The sequence below is a fragment of the Jaculus jaculus genome, chromosome 2 (assembly GCF_020740685.1).
Source record: "Jaculus jaculus isolate mJacJac1 chromosome 2, mJacJac1.mat.Y.cur, whole genome shotgun sequence".
Lineage (NCBI taxonomy): Eukaryota > Metazoa > Chordata > Mammalia > Rodentia > Dipodidae > Jaculus > Jaculus jaculus.
The window spans coordinates 777511-790493 of NC_059103.1; the positions used below are offsets into that span (position 1 = coordinate 777511).

The following is a 12983-nucleotide window of genomic DNA, read 5'->3' on the forward strand; positions in this document are numbered from 1 at the left end:
CTGCTCCCCTTTCTCTGTCAAATAAATAAATAAAATTATTTTTAAATGATTGGCTAAGCAAGCAGCAATTACAGTTGTGCATCTCTGACTGGCTGGGGAAGAAGGGGTGCAGAAGGTGGGAAAGGGACATGTCTCTGGGAACTGTCTCAGCCCCTGGCTGGTTATCTTTTCTGGCCACATGTCAGGATCGCTGTTGATTAACAGCCAGCCTTTCTTCACAGAAGTCTTGTCTGCCTCTCCAGGAAACTGGAACTTAAGCCTAGTTAGGGTGGCACCTTACTGAAGCCTGTCATAGGGTCAGTTTGGTCCCTTCGATACATGAGCCACCATGTGCATCTGGCTTACATGGGACCTGGAGAATCGGACCTGGGTCCTTAGGCTTTGCAGGCAGGCGCCTTATCCACTAAGTCATCTCTCCAGTCCTAAAGCCCACTTTGAAGAATAGGAAGACTTCAGTATTTTTACCCCCTTCTTTCAAAAGAGTTAGCACATCTCTTCTTGTCCCAATACAGAGCAGCTGGCCAATCTCAATGGTGTAATTTATTAAATAATTGCAGCTGAATCAGGCTGTAGTCTTTAGCCTGAAGCTTTCATTTCTTTCTGTGCCAACTTATATTCTTTATATTCTTCTCTGTGTTCTGCCAAACTCACCAGTCTATAACTTTTTAAAAAATATATTTTAAACCGGGTGTGGTGGTGCATGCCTTTAATCCCAGCCCTCACAAGGCAGAGGTAGGAGGATTGCTAGGCCATCCTGAGACTACATAGTTAATTCCAGGTCAGCGTGGACCAGAGGGAGACCCTACATCAAAAAAAAAAAAATACAAATATATACATACATATATATATATATATATATATATATATATATATGACAAATATAAATATAAATACAAATATATATATACACACACACACACACACTCACACACACATATGCCACATGCCTTTAATCCTAGCATTTAGGAGGCAGAGGTAGGAGGATACCATGAGTTTGAGGCCACCCTGAGACTACAGAGTGAATTCCAGGTCAGCCTGGGCTAGAGTGAAACCCTATCTTGAAAAACCAAAACAAAACAAAGCAAAACAAAAATTTTATTTATTTATTTGAGAAAGGGAGGGAGAGAGAGAGAATTGGCATGCCAAGTCCTCTAGCCACGGCAAGCAAACTCCAAACACATGTGCCACCTCGTGTATCTGGCTTACGTGGGTCCTGGGGAATTGAACCTGGGTCCTTACGCTTCGCAGGCCAGCACCTTAACCATGAAGTCATCCCTCCAGCCCAGTCTATTACTTTTAAATTTAGCTTTGTTTAAGTTCTCAGGTCACAGGAAGAGCACAGCCAGTCTTATACAAACTGCCTCTAGCCCAGCTCTGACAAAGTTCTTCTCCTCATAAGCCAGCCTCCATAGTCTACAGTTTGTTCTGCATTTAGGTCTTTCTTTTTTTATTTTAATTTTTTATTGACAACTTCCATAATTGTAAACAATATCCCATGGTAATTCCCTCCCTCCCCTGACTTACCCCTTTGAAGCTCCACCCTCCATCATTCTCTCTCCCCCTCTCAGTCTCTCTTTTGTTTTGATGTCATGATCTTTTCCTCCTATTATGATGGTCCTGTGTACATAGTGTCAGACGCTGTGAGGTCATGGATATCCAGGCCATTTTGTATCTGGAGGAGCATGTTGTAAGGAGTCCTACCCTTCCTTTGGCTCTTACATTCTTTCTGCCACCCATTCCACAACAGACCCTGAGCCTTGGAAGGTGAGATAGAGATATTTCAGTGCTGAGCACTCCTCTGTCACTTTTTCTCAGCACCCATGGTGCCTTCTGAGTCATCCCAAGGTCACTGACATCTGAAAAAAGAGAAGGTTCTCTAGCCAAAAGTGAGAGTAGCATTAATATATGGGTATGAACATTAAGAGAAATGCTTACTGGGCAGTTTGGTTAGCATAATATATATATTTAGCCAGATACCAGCAGACATTACACCCCTGGGGCTCATGACTACCCCTGTTGTAGTTTTCAGTATCAGGGATGTATTCCCTCCCATGGAGCTGGCCTTCAGTCCAATTAGAGGGCAGTTGGTTTCTACCATGACAGACGTGCCACTATTGCATCCATTGGCTCATTTGGCCTGGTTGGCCAAATTTAAGGCTGACAGTATCCACTGTTGAGTATCTTCACTGGTGATTTCTCTCTCTGCCATTGAACTGCATGCAGCATGGCTTTTTCTAGGTTTCAGTCATCTGGTCTACATGGAGGAGCTTTTCAGCTCAGCTCCAGCAGGGTTTCTCAGTGACCTTGGAACCCAAGTATGTGGAATCTTCAGCAATAGGGTCTTACCATCTTCTCCTGGTGGGAAACCAAGGGCCTCAGCAATGGCCTGTAATGTTTTTGGGGCATCAGGGACCTCCCTGGCCAACAATTCACTGGAAGGTATCCCATCCCTGGCACTGAAAATTTCACCTCCATCAATCTGTTCTTCTGCTTACATATATACAATACCATCCTGTTAAGTCCCCTCTCCCTTTCTATTCCCTTTATATCTCCTTTCTAGCTTACTGGCCTCTGCTACTGAGTTTTATTCCTTCTCACATAGAAGTCCAGTCATTTCCAGAATGGCTCATCAAGCTCTGCTTACAGCCCTGCAAAAGGCTTCTCTTAGTACAAAGTTTCAAGTCAGTTCCAAAAGATCAAAAGCCACACACATAGGTTTCTAGCAGCAAGGACCCCACTCCTGGTACCACTGTTCTATTGCTTCATGTTGCTGGGACAAAATACCCAACCAAGGGTTGGAGAGATGGCTTAGTAGTTAAGACTCCTGCCTGCAAAGCCAAAGGGCCCAAGTTCAATTCCCCAGTACCCACGCAAGCCAGATGCACAAGGTGGTACATATGTCAGGAGTTCATTTGCAGTGGCTGGAGGCCCTGGCATGCACATTCTCTCTCTCTCTCTCTCTCTCTCTCTCTCTCTCTCTCCTCCTCTTTCCCTCCCTCTCTCTTTCATAAATAAATATTTTTTTAAACACCCAACCAAAAACAGCTGATAGATTGAAAGGGTTCATTTTGACATACAGGTTGGACATCATGTCCTGCCACAGCATGTGGAATATAACAATAAGAATCAGCTAGCTTTGGCAAGAGGGAACTTGGGTTGTAATTCCCCCAAATCCATCCCTAGCAACACACCTCCTCCAGCAAGGCTTTGCCTCCCAAATTGCTCCCATCTGGTGACCAAGCATTCCAAACACATTTGCTTTCTTTTTTATTAAATTAAATTAATTATTTATTTTTTTTCTCAATTTTTATTAACATTTTTTGTGATTATAAAAAATATTCCATGGTGATACCCTCCCTCCCCTCCCCACTTTCCCCTTTGAAATTCCATTCTCCATCATATCCCCTCCCCATCTCAATCAGTCTCTCTTTTATTTTGATGTCATGATCTTTTCCTCCTCTTATGATGGTCTTGTGTAGGTAGTGTCAGGCATGGTGAGGTCATGGATATCCAGGCCATATCCCTTCCCCATGAGATTTCTTTTTAGAGACCACTAATCTACTCTTGACTGCAGACAAGAGTTTCAGGATGAGCTGGTATATAGCAAAATTATTAGAGAGTCTAACATATATTTATGTGGAGGAAGATACTCATTTTTGGTTTGCCTTGTCCTTCTTTTTCCAAGGCTTTAAGGTGAAGCATTAGGTTGTTTACTTGCGACCTTTCTAATTTCTTTTTTTTTTTAATTATTATTTTTATTTATTTATTTGAGTGACAGACACAGAGAGAAGGACAGATAGAGGGAGAGAGAGAGAATGGGCGTGCCAGGGCTTCCAGCCTCTGCAAACGAACTCCAGACATGTGCACCCCCTTGTGCATCTGGCTAACGTGGGACCTGGGGAACCGAGCCTCGAACCGGGGTCCTTAGGCTTCACAGGCAAGCATTTAACCGCTAAGCCATCTCTCCAGCCCTCTAATTTCTTAATATAGGCACTTAAGGCTATAAATTTACCTCTTAGAACTGCCTTCATTGTGTCCCAGAGATTTTGGTATGTTGTGTTCTCATTATTGTTTGACTCTATAAATTTTTTTAATTTATTTATTTGAGAGTGACAGACAGAGAGAGAAAGAGGCACAGAGAGAGAGAGAGAGGAGAGTGGGTGCACCAGGGCCTCCAGCCACTGCAAACGAACTCCAGACGCATGCGCCCCCTTGTGCATCTGGCTAACGTGGGTCCTGAGGAGTCGAGCCTTGAACCGGGGTCCTTAGGCTTCACAGGCAAGTGCTCAACCGCTAAGCCATCTCCCCAGCCCTGACTCTATAAATATAAATTTTTTGATTTCCTTCTTGATTTCTTCATTGACCCATTCATCATTTAGTAATGTATTGTTTAGTTTCCATGATTTTGTGTATGCCTTTCTTGCTACTGATTTGTAGTTTAATTCCATTGTGGTCAGATAGAATGCAAGGAATTATTTCAATTTTCCTGAATTTGTTAAGATTTGCTTTGTGTCCTAATATATGGTCTATTTTAGAGAATGTTCTGTGTGCTGCTGAAAAGAATGTATATTCTGCAGCCTTTGGATGAAATGTCCTGTATATATCTGTTAGGTCCATTCCTTCTATGACCTCATTTAGTCCAGATGCCTCTCTGTTTATTTTTTCCCAGGATGACCTGTCAATTGATGAGAATGGGGTGTTAAAGTCACCCGCCACCACTGTGTTCGGTGTTATCTGTGACCTTAGTTCTAATAGTGTTGGTTTGACGAATTTGGGAGCCCCCATGTTAGGTGCATATATGTTTAGGATTGTAATGTCCTCCTGTTGGAGTGTGCCCTTAATCAATATAAAGTGACCTTCCTTATCTTTCTTGACTAACGTTGGACTAAAGTCTACCTTGTCCTATATTAGGATAGCAACCCCTGCTTGTTTTCTAGGCCCATTTGCTTGAAATACTGTTTTCCAACCTTTCACCCTAAGATGATGTCCATCCTTTGTAGAAAGGTGAGTTTCTTGGAGACAACAAATTGTAGGATCCTGCTTTTTAACCCAGTCTGCAAACCTATGTCTTTTGGTTGGGGCACTGAGGCTGTTGATATTAAGAGATTATTGAAATGTGTGTATTTATGTTTACCTTTTTTTTTTTTTTGTGGTTCCAGTTCTACCTTTACTCTCTTGTGTTAACTAGTATTTGGGTATTGTTTGTTTTTTTCCAGGTTCCTTATATGTGTGCTTTTTCTTCTCTTCAGCATGGAGAATTCTTTCAAGTATTTTCTGTAGAGCTGGTTTTGTCTTCAAATACTCCTTTAGCCTGCTTTTGTCATGCAATGTCCTTATTTCTCCATCTATTTTAATGGATAGCTTTGCAGGATAAGGTAACCTTGGTTGACAGTTGTTATTTTTCAGAACTTAGAATATATCACTCCAAACCCTTCTGGTTTTTGTAGTTTGTGTTGAGTAATCTGCTGTAATCCTGATGGGCTTGCCTTTGTATGTAACTTGATTTTTCTCTCTAACTGCTTTCAATATTTTTTTCTTTGGATTGTGTGTTTGGTAGTTTGATTATAATATGGCAAGGAGAGGTTCTTTCCAGGTTTTGTCTGGCAGGTGTTCCAAAGGCTTCCTCTATCTGCATTGGCACCTCTTTCCCAATTTGGGGGAAGTTTTCTTCTATGATTTTGTTGAGGATGCCTACTATGCCTTTGGATTGAAATTCTTCTCCTTCTACTATGCCCTGAATTCTTAAGTTTGATCTTTTCATAGTGTCCCGAATATCTTGAAATTCCCATTCATACTTTTCTTTTCTTTCTTTCTTTATTTTTTTTTCTCAGTTTTTATTAACATTTTCCATGATTATAAGAAGTATCGCATGGTAGTAGCTTTCCTCCCCCACCCCATTCATACTTTTCTATTAGTTTGTCTTTCTCTTTGTTGGACTGTATTAGATCTGCCACCTGGTGTTCTAGTTTAGATATTCTGTCCTCTCCTTAATCCGTTCTACTGGTGAGATTTTCTAGAGTTTTTTATTTTGTTAACTGTGTTCTTCATTGCTAGTAATTCTGACTGGTTTTTCTTTATTATTTCTATTTCCTTATTTATGTCTTGTATTGACTTCTTTATTTTGTTAAATTGGTGTCCTGTGTCTTTTTTGATTCCTTTGATTTCCTATTTCATTCCTTTGATTTCTTCGAACATATTTTGTTTTGATTTTTTTTTTTTTTTTTTTTTTTTTGGTGTTTCGAGTTAGGGTCTCACTCTGGCTCAGGCTGACCTGGAATTCACTATGTAGTCTCAGGGTGGCCTCGAACTCACAGCGATCCTCCTACTTCTGCCTCCCAAGTGCTGGGATTAAAGGCATGCGCCACCATGCCTGTGAACATATTTACAACCATTTTTTTTTGAAATCTTTTGCAGGCATTTCCTCTAACTCGTTCTCACTGTAGGTCATTTCTGATGTGTTAATACTTTTTGGTGGATTTATATTGTCTTGATTTTTGGTGTTTCTTGTGTTATAATGTATATATTTTTGCATCTTGGATTAAGTTAATGCTTGGATTTTCTAGTTAGCTGGGTATTCTTAGCTGTATCAATTGATCTGATGTTATATATCTTCAGGGTAGGAGATTAAGATGTTAGGTGTGGCTCTTAACACTCTCAGAGTATCTATAAAAGTGTTCCTAGAGGTTGAGTTTCCCTGCTATGGGAGTATTCAAGTAGGCTGAGTGGAACAAAATACAGGTAGATTCTAAAATTTAACTAAACACTGTACACATTCAATCAAAAACATCACTGAGTATTTATGCAAGAGTAAGTATTATAATAATCAGATCCTCTATCAATAAAGAGGTTAAGATTTCTGGTCTGTTGAGGGATCCAAGTCAGGTTGTGACCAAGTGAGACCCTTCCCTGGTGCAATCCCAGTTACCTTTTTGTATGATTTTGGTCTCAGTCAAGTAGGCTGGCTGGGTCCCTGGACCGCTGTTCTGTTTTCTGGAGCTGGGCACTGGCTTTTCCTGCGGGTCAGACTGAGCCTGGCAACTGTGGTCCTGCAGACTGGCACCGCCGCTGCTGGAACCGCCACTGCTGTTGCTGCTGGAGCCGGAGCCAGAGCCGCCACTTCCACTGCCAGAGCTGCTTCGGCCTGCCTGTGTGGGCTCTGGATGTTCTGGATCTCTCCTACATCTCTGCTGCCGTTTTAATTTCTTATACACCTCACTTTTTAGTAAAAGTGTGTATTTTGCTGGGTTTTCTTTGGCTTTTTCTCCCCTAGGCTGCTTTGGCATGGTTCCTATGCTGCCATCTTAACCGGAAGTTGCTTTTTTTTTTTTAAACTTTTTTTTGTTTATTTATTATTTATTTGAGAGTGACAGAGAGAGAGAGAGAAAGAGAAAAGGGCGCACCAGGGCCTCCAGCCACGGCAAAGGAACTCCAGATGCGTGAGCCCCCTTGTGCATCTGGCTAACGTGGGTCCTGGGGAATCAAGCCTCGAATCAGTGTCCTTAGGCTTCACAGGCAAGTGCTTAACTGCTAAGCCATTTCTGCAGCCCTCCAAGCACATTTGGCTAAGGAGGACATGTCATTCAAGCGGTCACACCAGCTAAGCCCACCTTTCAAGTGACTTGGATGCCCAGACCATTTGGCCTCTGGGTGAGCTGCACCCAGGGCCCCACTGCCCGACGGTGGCTGGTTAAAAGTGTCCGTGGTGTGACTTGTCACTCACCAGTGGTGCAAGCCCAGAACATCGATGAGTCTCCTGAGACAAGGAGGATGGGATGGAGCTCACAGATATTTGAGGCCCGAAGCCTTCCTCTTGGGGAGATGCTCACAACAGGTCTGAAAATCCAGGCCCAATGTGCTTCTGTTAGTTAAAAGGGGTACCTGGGTGACTTCAAGGGAGTTGCCATGCCTCTCCATAATCCACGTGTGTGACATAACCACGGATTCCTTAGAGCTTTGCCGGGAAGCATGGGCAGAGCATCGGGGGTGCCCAGGTTCTCACAGCCTCATTAAGACACAAAGGCCGCAGGCGGACACAAAGACAGGGAGCTTGGGTTGAGGACCTTGGCCATGGACAAGAGAGCTGCTTCAGAGGAATCTCTGTGGAAACCCTGCTCATGTCCCACCCACAGGTGGCGCTTCGGATCCGCCCACTCAACAGTACAGAACTGGAGGCAGGAGCCACCGTCATCGCCCACAAAGTGGGGGACCAGGTGAGGCTGGGAAACACTGTGGGAGCTCGAATACCCCACTCCTGTTCACTGATTGTTTTGTGTGTGTGTGTGTACATGTGCATGACCCATGCCCATGCATATAGAGGCCAGAGGAGGGTGTCGGGTGTCCTCCGCCATCACTCTTCTATCTTATTTCCTTGAGACATTGTCACTGAACTTGGAACTCCCCATTTTTCAGCTAGATTGGCTAACCAGTGAGCCCCAGCAATTCTGTCTTTACCCCTAATTGCTAGGGTTACAGGCATGCCTGGCCATCTCTGGCTTTTTTTTCTTCAAAAATTATTTTATTATTAACAACTTCCATGATTATAAAAAATATCCCATGGTAATACCCTCCCTCCCCCCGCTTTCACCTTTGAAACTCCATTCTCCATCATATCCCCTCCCCCTCTCAATCAGTCTCTCTTATTTTGATGTCATGATTTCTTCCTCCTATTATGATGGTCTTGGGTATGTAATGTCAGGCACTGTGAGGTCATGGATATCCAGTCCATTTTGTGTCTGGGGGAGCACGTTGTAAGGAGTCCTACCCTTCCTTTGGCTCTTATATTCTTACTGCCACCTCTTCCGCAATAGACCCTGAGCCTTGGAAGGTGTGATAGAGATATTGCAGTACTGAGCACTCCTGTCACTTCTTTCCAGCACCATGATGCCTTCTGAATCATCCCAGGGTCACCGCCATCTGAAAAGAGAAGATTCTCTGCCAAAAGTGCATCTCCGGCTTTTTATCTGGGTGTTGGGGACCAAACTCGCTTGTGCGGCGAGTGATCTTCTCTATTGAGCCATTCCTCTAGCCCCTTTCCACGTCTCTTTGAGATAGGGTCTCTCGTTGGAGACCAGAGCTCACCAGTTGGGCTAGACTGGCTGGCCTAGGGCTCCTCTTGTCTCGTCCTTCCCAGTGCTGGAATCACAGGGACATGCTGCCATGCCTGGCCTTTACATGGATTCTGGGGATGGAACTCAGCTCCTCATCTCTGAGTGAGGCAAGCACTTTACTAACTGAGCCACCTCCCCGGCCCCTATTTTAGTTTACTTCATTGTAGGATTTATTTTATTTTGAGACAGGGTTTCACTATGTAGCCCAGGCTGGCCTTCAACTTGCTCCAGCAATCCTGCCCCAGCTCCCTAGTGCTGAGTTTACACGCACACTGCCATGCCTGATACCAGCTTTCTCCCCCTCCCCCAACCCCACCCACTTTTTAAAACATTTTTTTCAAGGTAGGATCTCACTCTTGCTCAGGCTAGTCTGGAATTCACTTTGTAGTCTTAAGATGGCCTTGAACTCATGGCAGTCCTCCTACCTCTGCCTCTTGAGTGCTGGGATTAAAGGTGTATGCCACCATGCCTGGCTTTTTTTATCCCCCTTAAAAAAAAGGATTATTTATTTGCAAACAGAGACAGAGAAAGAGACAGGAAGAAAGGTAGAAAATGGGCATGCCAGGGTCCCTAGCCACTGCACACAAACTCCAGAGGCATGCATCACTTTGTGCATCTGGTTTTACATGGGCAGTAGCTAACCAAACACAGGGTGTTAGGCTTTGCAGGCAAGCCACCTTAACCACTGAGCAATCTTTCCAGCCACCCCTGTTTTTTGTTTTTTGTTTTTTTATTCCCCAAGGCAGGGTTTCATTGTAGCCCAGGCTGACCTGAAACTCACTCTGTAGTTCCAGGCTAGACTCGAACTCACAGTGATCCTCCTACCTTTACCTCTGTGAGCGCTGGGATTAAAGGTGTGCGCCACCACACCCAGCTACCAGCTCCTCTTTATTCACAATAAACATGTGGTCCAGAAAGGCTTCTAATGAGATGATGGAACTGGGATAGGTGATTCAGGAGCTGCTGGAGCCCTTAGAGCAGGAGTGCCAAGAGAGATCTGGGGAAGCACTGGCAGGCCAGGCGCACACTTGCTGCCATTGCCAGCAACACTTTCTGTGAGACGAGTGTAGTGCCCGGAGACCACGGCTTTCAAAAGCTCTTTGCCTCTGGCTTTCACTTACGAGGATAGAGGCTGAATTGGGGTCAGGTGAGGTCTGAAGTATGGGACTTCCCCACAAGGTCATAGGACAGCATGTTCCATAAGAAGTGAAATGTAGGGCTGGAGGGATGGCTTAGTGGTTAAGCACTTGCCTGTGAAGCCTAAGGACCCCGGTTTGAGGCTCGATTCCCCAGGACCCACGTTAGCCAGATGCACAAGGGGGCGCACGCGTCTGGAGTTTGTTTGCCGTGGCTGGAGGCCCTGGCGCACCCATTCTCTCTCTCTCTCTCTCTTTCTCTCTCTGCCTCTTTCTCTGTCTGTCACTTTCAGATAAGTAAATAAACATAAAACAAAAAATGTTTTTTAAAAAAAGAAGTGAAATGTAGGGCTGGAGGGATGGCTTAGTGGTTAAGGCATTTGCCTGCAAAGCCAAAGGACCCAAGTTCGATTCCCCAGGACCTACGTTAGCCAGATGCACAAGGGGGCGCATGCATCTGGAGCTCGTTTGCAGTGGCTGGAGGCCCTGGCATGCCCATTCTCTCCCTCTCTCTCTCTCTCTCTCTCTCTCTCTCTCTCTCTCTCTCTCTCTCTCTCTCTGCCTCTTTCTCTGTCTGTCACTCTCAAATAAATAAATAAAAATAAACCAAAAAAAAAATTAAAAAAAGAAGAAGTGAATGTAGCTTGGGCAGAAGGCTTATTCTCAGGCTGAGGATTTATGCTGAGTGCTGCCTACCAGGGTTCACAGAGCATCTGGAGAGGTGCCAGCGGCAAAGCTGTCAGGGTGAGTGGGCGCCGAGGTGCTGGACCACTAAACAGATGAAGCAGCACATGCCCGGTACCCATGTTCAGACACAGCAGGGAAGCCAGGAGCTGAGATAGTGGGTGGGAAGCAACAGGATTCACACAGGCTGGCAGCCAACTGGCAGTGAGCGATACCAGAAGCAGCTTCTGTTAAAAAAGCAAGGGGTCCGGGCGTGGTGGCGCATGCCTTTAATCCCAGCACTTGGGAGGCAGAGGTAGGAGGATCGCTGTGAGTTCGAGGCCACCCTGAGACACCATAGTGAATCCCAGGTCAGCCTGGGCTAGAGGGACACCCTACCTCGAAAAACCAAAAAAATAAAATAAAATAAAATAAAATAAAAAGCAAGGGGTAGGTCTGGAGGGGTGGTTTAGTGGATAAGGAGTTTGCCTGCAAAGCCAAAGGACCCAGGTTCCATTCACCAGGACTCACATTAGCCAGATGTACAAGGGAGCACATGCGTCTGGAGTTCCTTTGCAGTGGCTGGAGACCCTGGCATGCCCATTCATTCTCTCCTTCTTTCTCTATCAAATAGATAAATACAATATATTTTTTTAAAGCAAGGGGGAACTGGGTGTGGTGGCATACGCCTTTAGTCCCAGCACTTGGGAGACAGAGGTAGGAGGATTGACGTGAGTTTGAGGCCGCTCTGAGACTATGTAGTGAGTTCCAGGTTAGCCTGGGCTAGAGTGAAACCCTACCTTGAAAAACAAAGCAAGGGGAGGGCTGGAGAGATTGCTCAGTGGTTAAGGCACTTACCTGCAAAGCCTAATGTTGGGTTCTATTCACCAGTACCCATGTAAAGCTGGATGTAGAAAGTGGCACATGCATCTGGAGTTCATTTGCAGAGGCTAGAGGCCCTGGTGTGCCCATTCTCTCTGTCTCTTTTCTCTTATCACTCTCTGCATTTTGCTTTTTTTTTTTTTTTTTTTTTTTAAATTTTTATTAACATTTTCCATGATTATAAAATATATCCCATGGTAATTCCCTCCCTCCCCACCCCCACACTTTCCCGTTTGAAATTCCATTCTCAATCATATTACCTCCCCATTACAATCATTGTAATTACATATATACAATATCAACCTATTAAGTATCCTCTTCCCTTCCTTTCTCCACCCTTTATGTCTCCTTTTCAACTTACTGGCCTCTGCTACTAAGTATTTTCATTCTCACACAGAAGCCCAGTCATCTGTAGCTAGGATCCCCATATGAGGGAGAACATGTGGCGCTTGGCTTTCTGGGCCTGGGTTACCTGACTTAGTATAATACTTTCCAGGTCCATCCATTTTTCTGCAAATTTCATAACTTCATTTTTCTTTACCGCTGAGTAGAACTCCATTGTATAAATGTACCACATCTTCATTATCCACTCATCTGTTGAGGGACATCTAGGCTGGTTCCATTTCCCAGCTATTATAAATTGAGCAGCAATAAACATGGTTGAGCATGTACTTCTAAGGAAATGAGATGAGTCCTTTGGATATATGCCTAGGAGTGCTATAGCTGGGTCATATGGTAGATCAATCTCTAGCTGCTTTAGGAACCTCCACACTGTTTTCCACAATGGCTGGACCAGATTGCATTCCCACCAGCAGTGCAGAAGGGTTCCTTTTTTTCCACATCCCCGCCAACATTTATGATCATTTGTTTTCATGATGGTGGCCAATCTGACAGGAGTGAGATGGAATCTCAATGTAGTTTTAATCTGCATTTCCCTGATGACTAGTGACGTAGAACATTTTTTTAGGTGCTTATATGCCATTCGTATTTCTTCCTTTGAGAACTCTCTATTTAGCTCCTTAGCCCATTTTTTGATTGGCCTGTTTGATTCCTTATTAGTTAACTTTTTGAGTTCTTTGTATATCCTAGATATTAATCCTTTATCAGATATATAGATGGCGAAGATTTTTTCCCATTCTGTAGGTTGCCTCTTTGCTTTTTTCACTGTGTTCTTTGCGGTGCAAAATCTTTGTAA

At 44.2% G+C, this 12983-nt stretch overlaps 1 protein-coding gene across 1 annotated transcript in view; it reads left to right on the plus strand.

The window, feature by feature from the left end:
- LOC123458781 (kinesin-like protein KIF19) overlaps nt 1–12983 on the plus strand; it is a 92333-nt gene that overhangs the window by 2947 nt on the left and 76403 nt on the right. The window contains exon 2 of the mRNA XM_045144137.1: nt 8130–8210. Within this exon, the coding sequence (XP_045000072.1) occupies nt 8130–8210 (81 nt within the window). The remainder of the gene's footprint in view (nt 1–8129; nt 8211–12983) is intronic.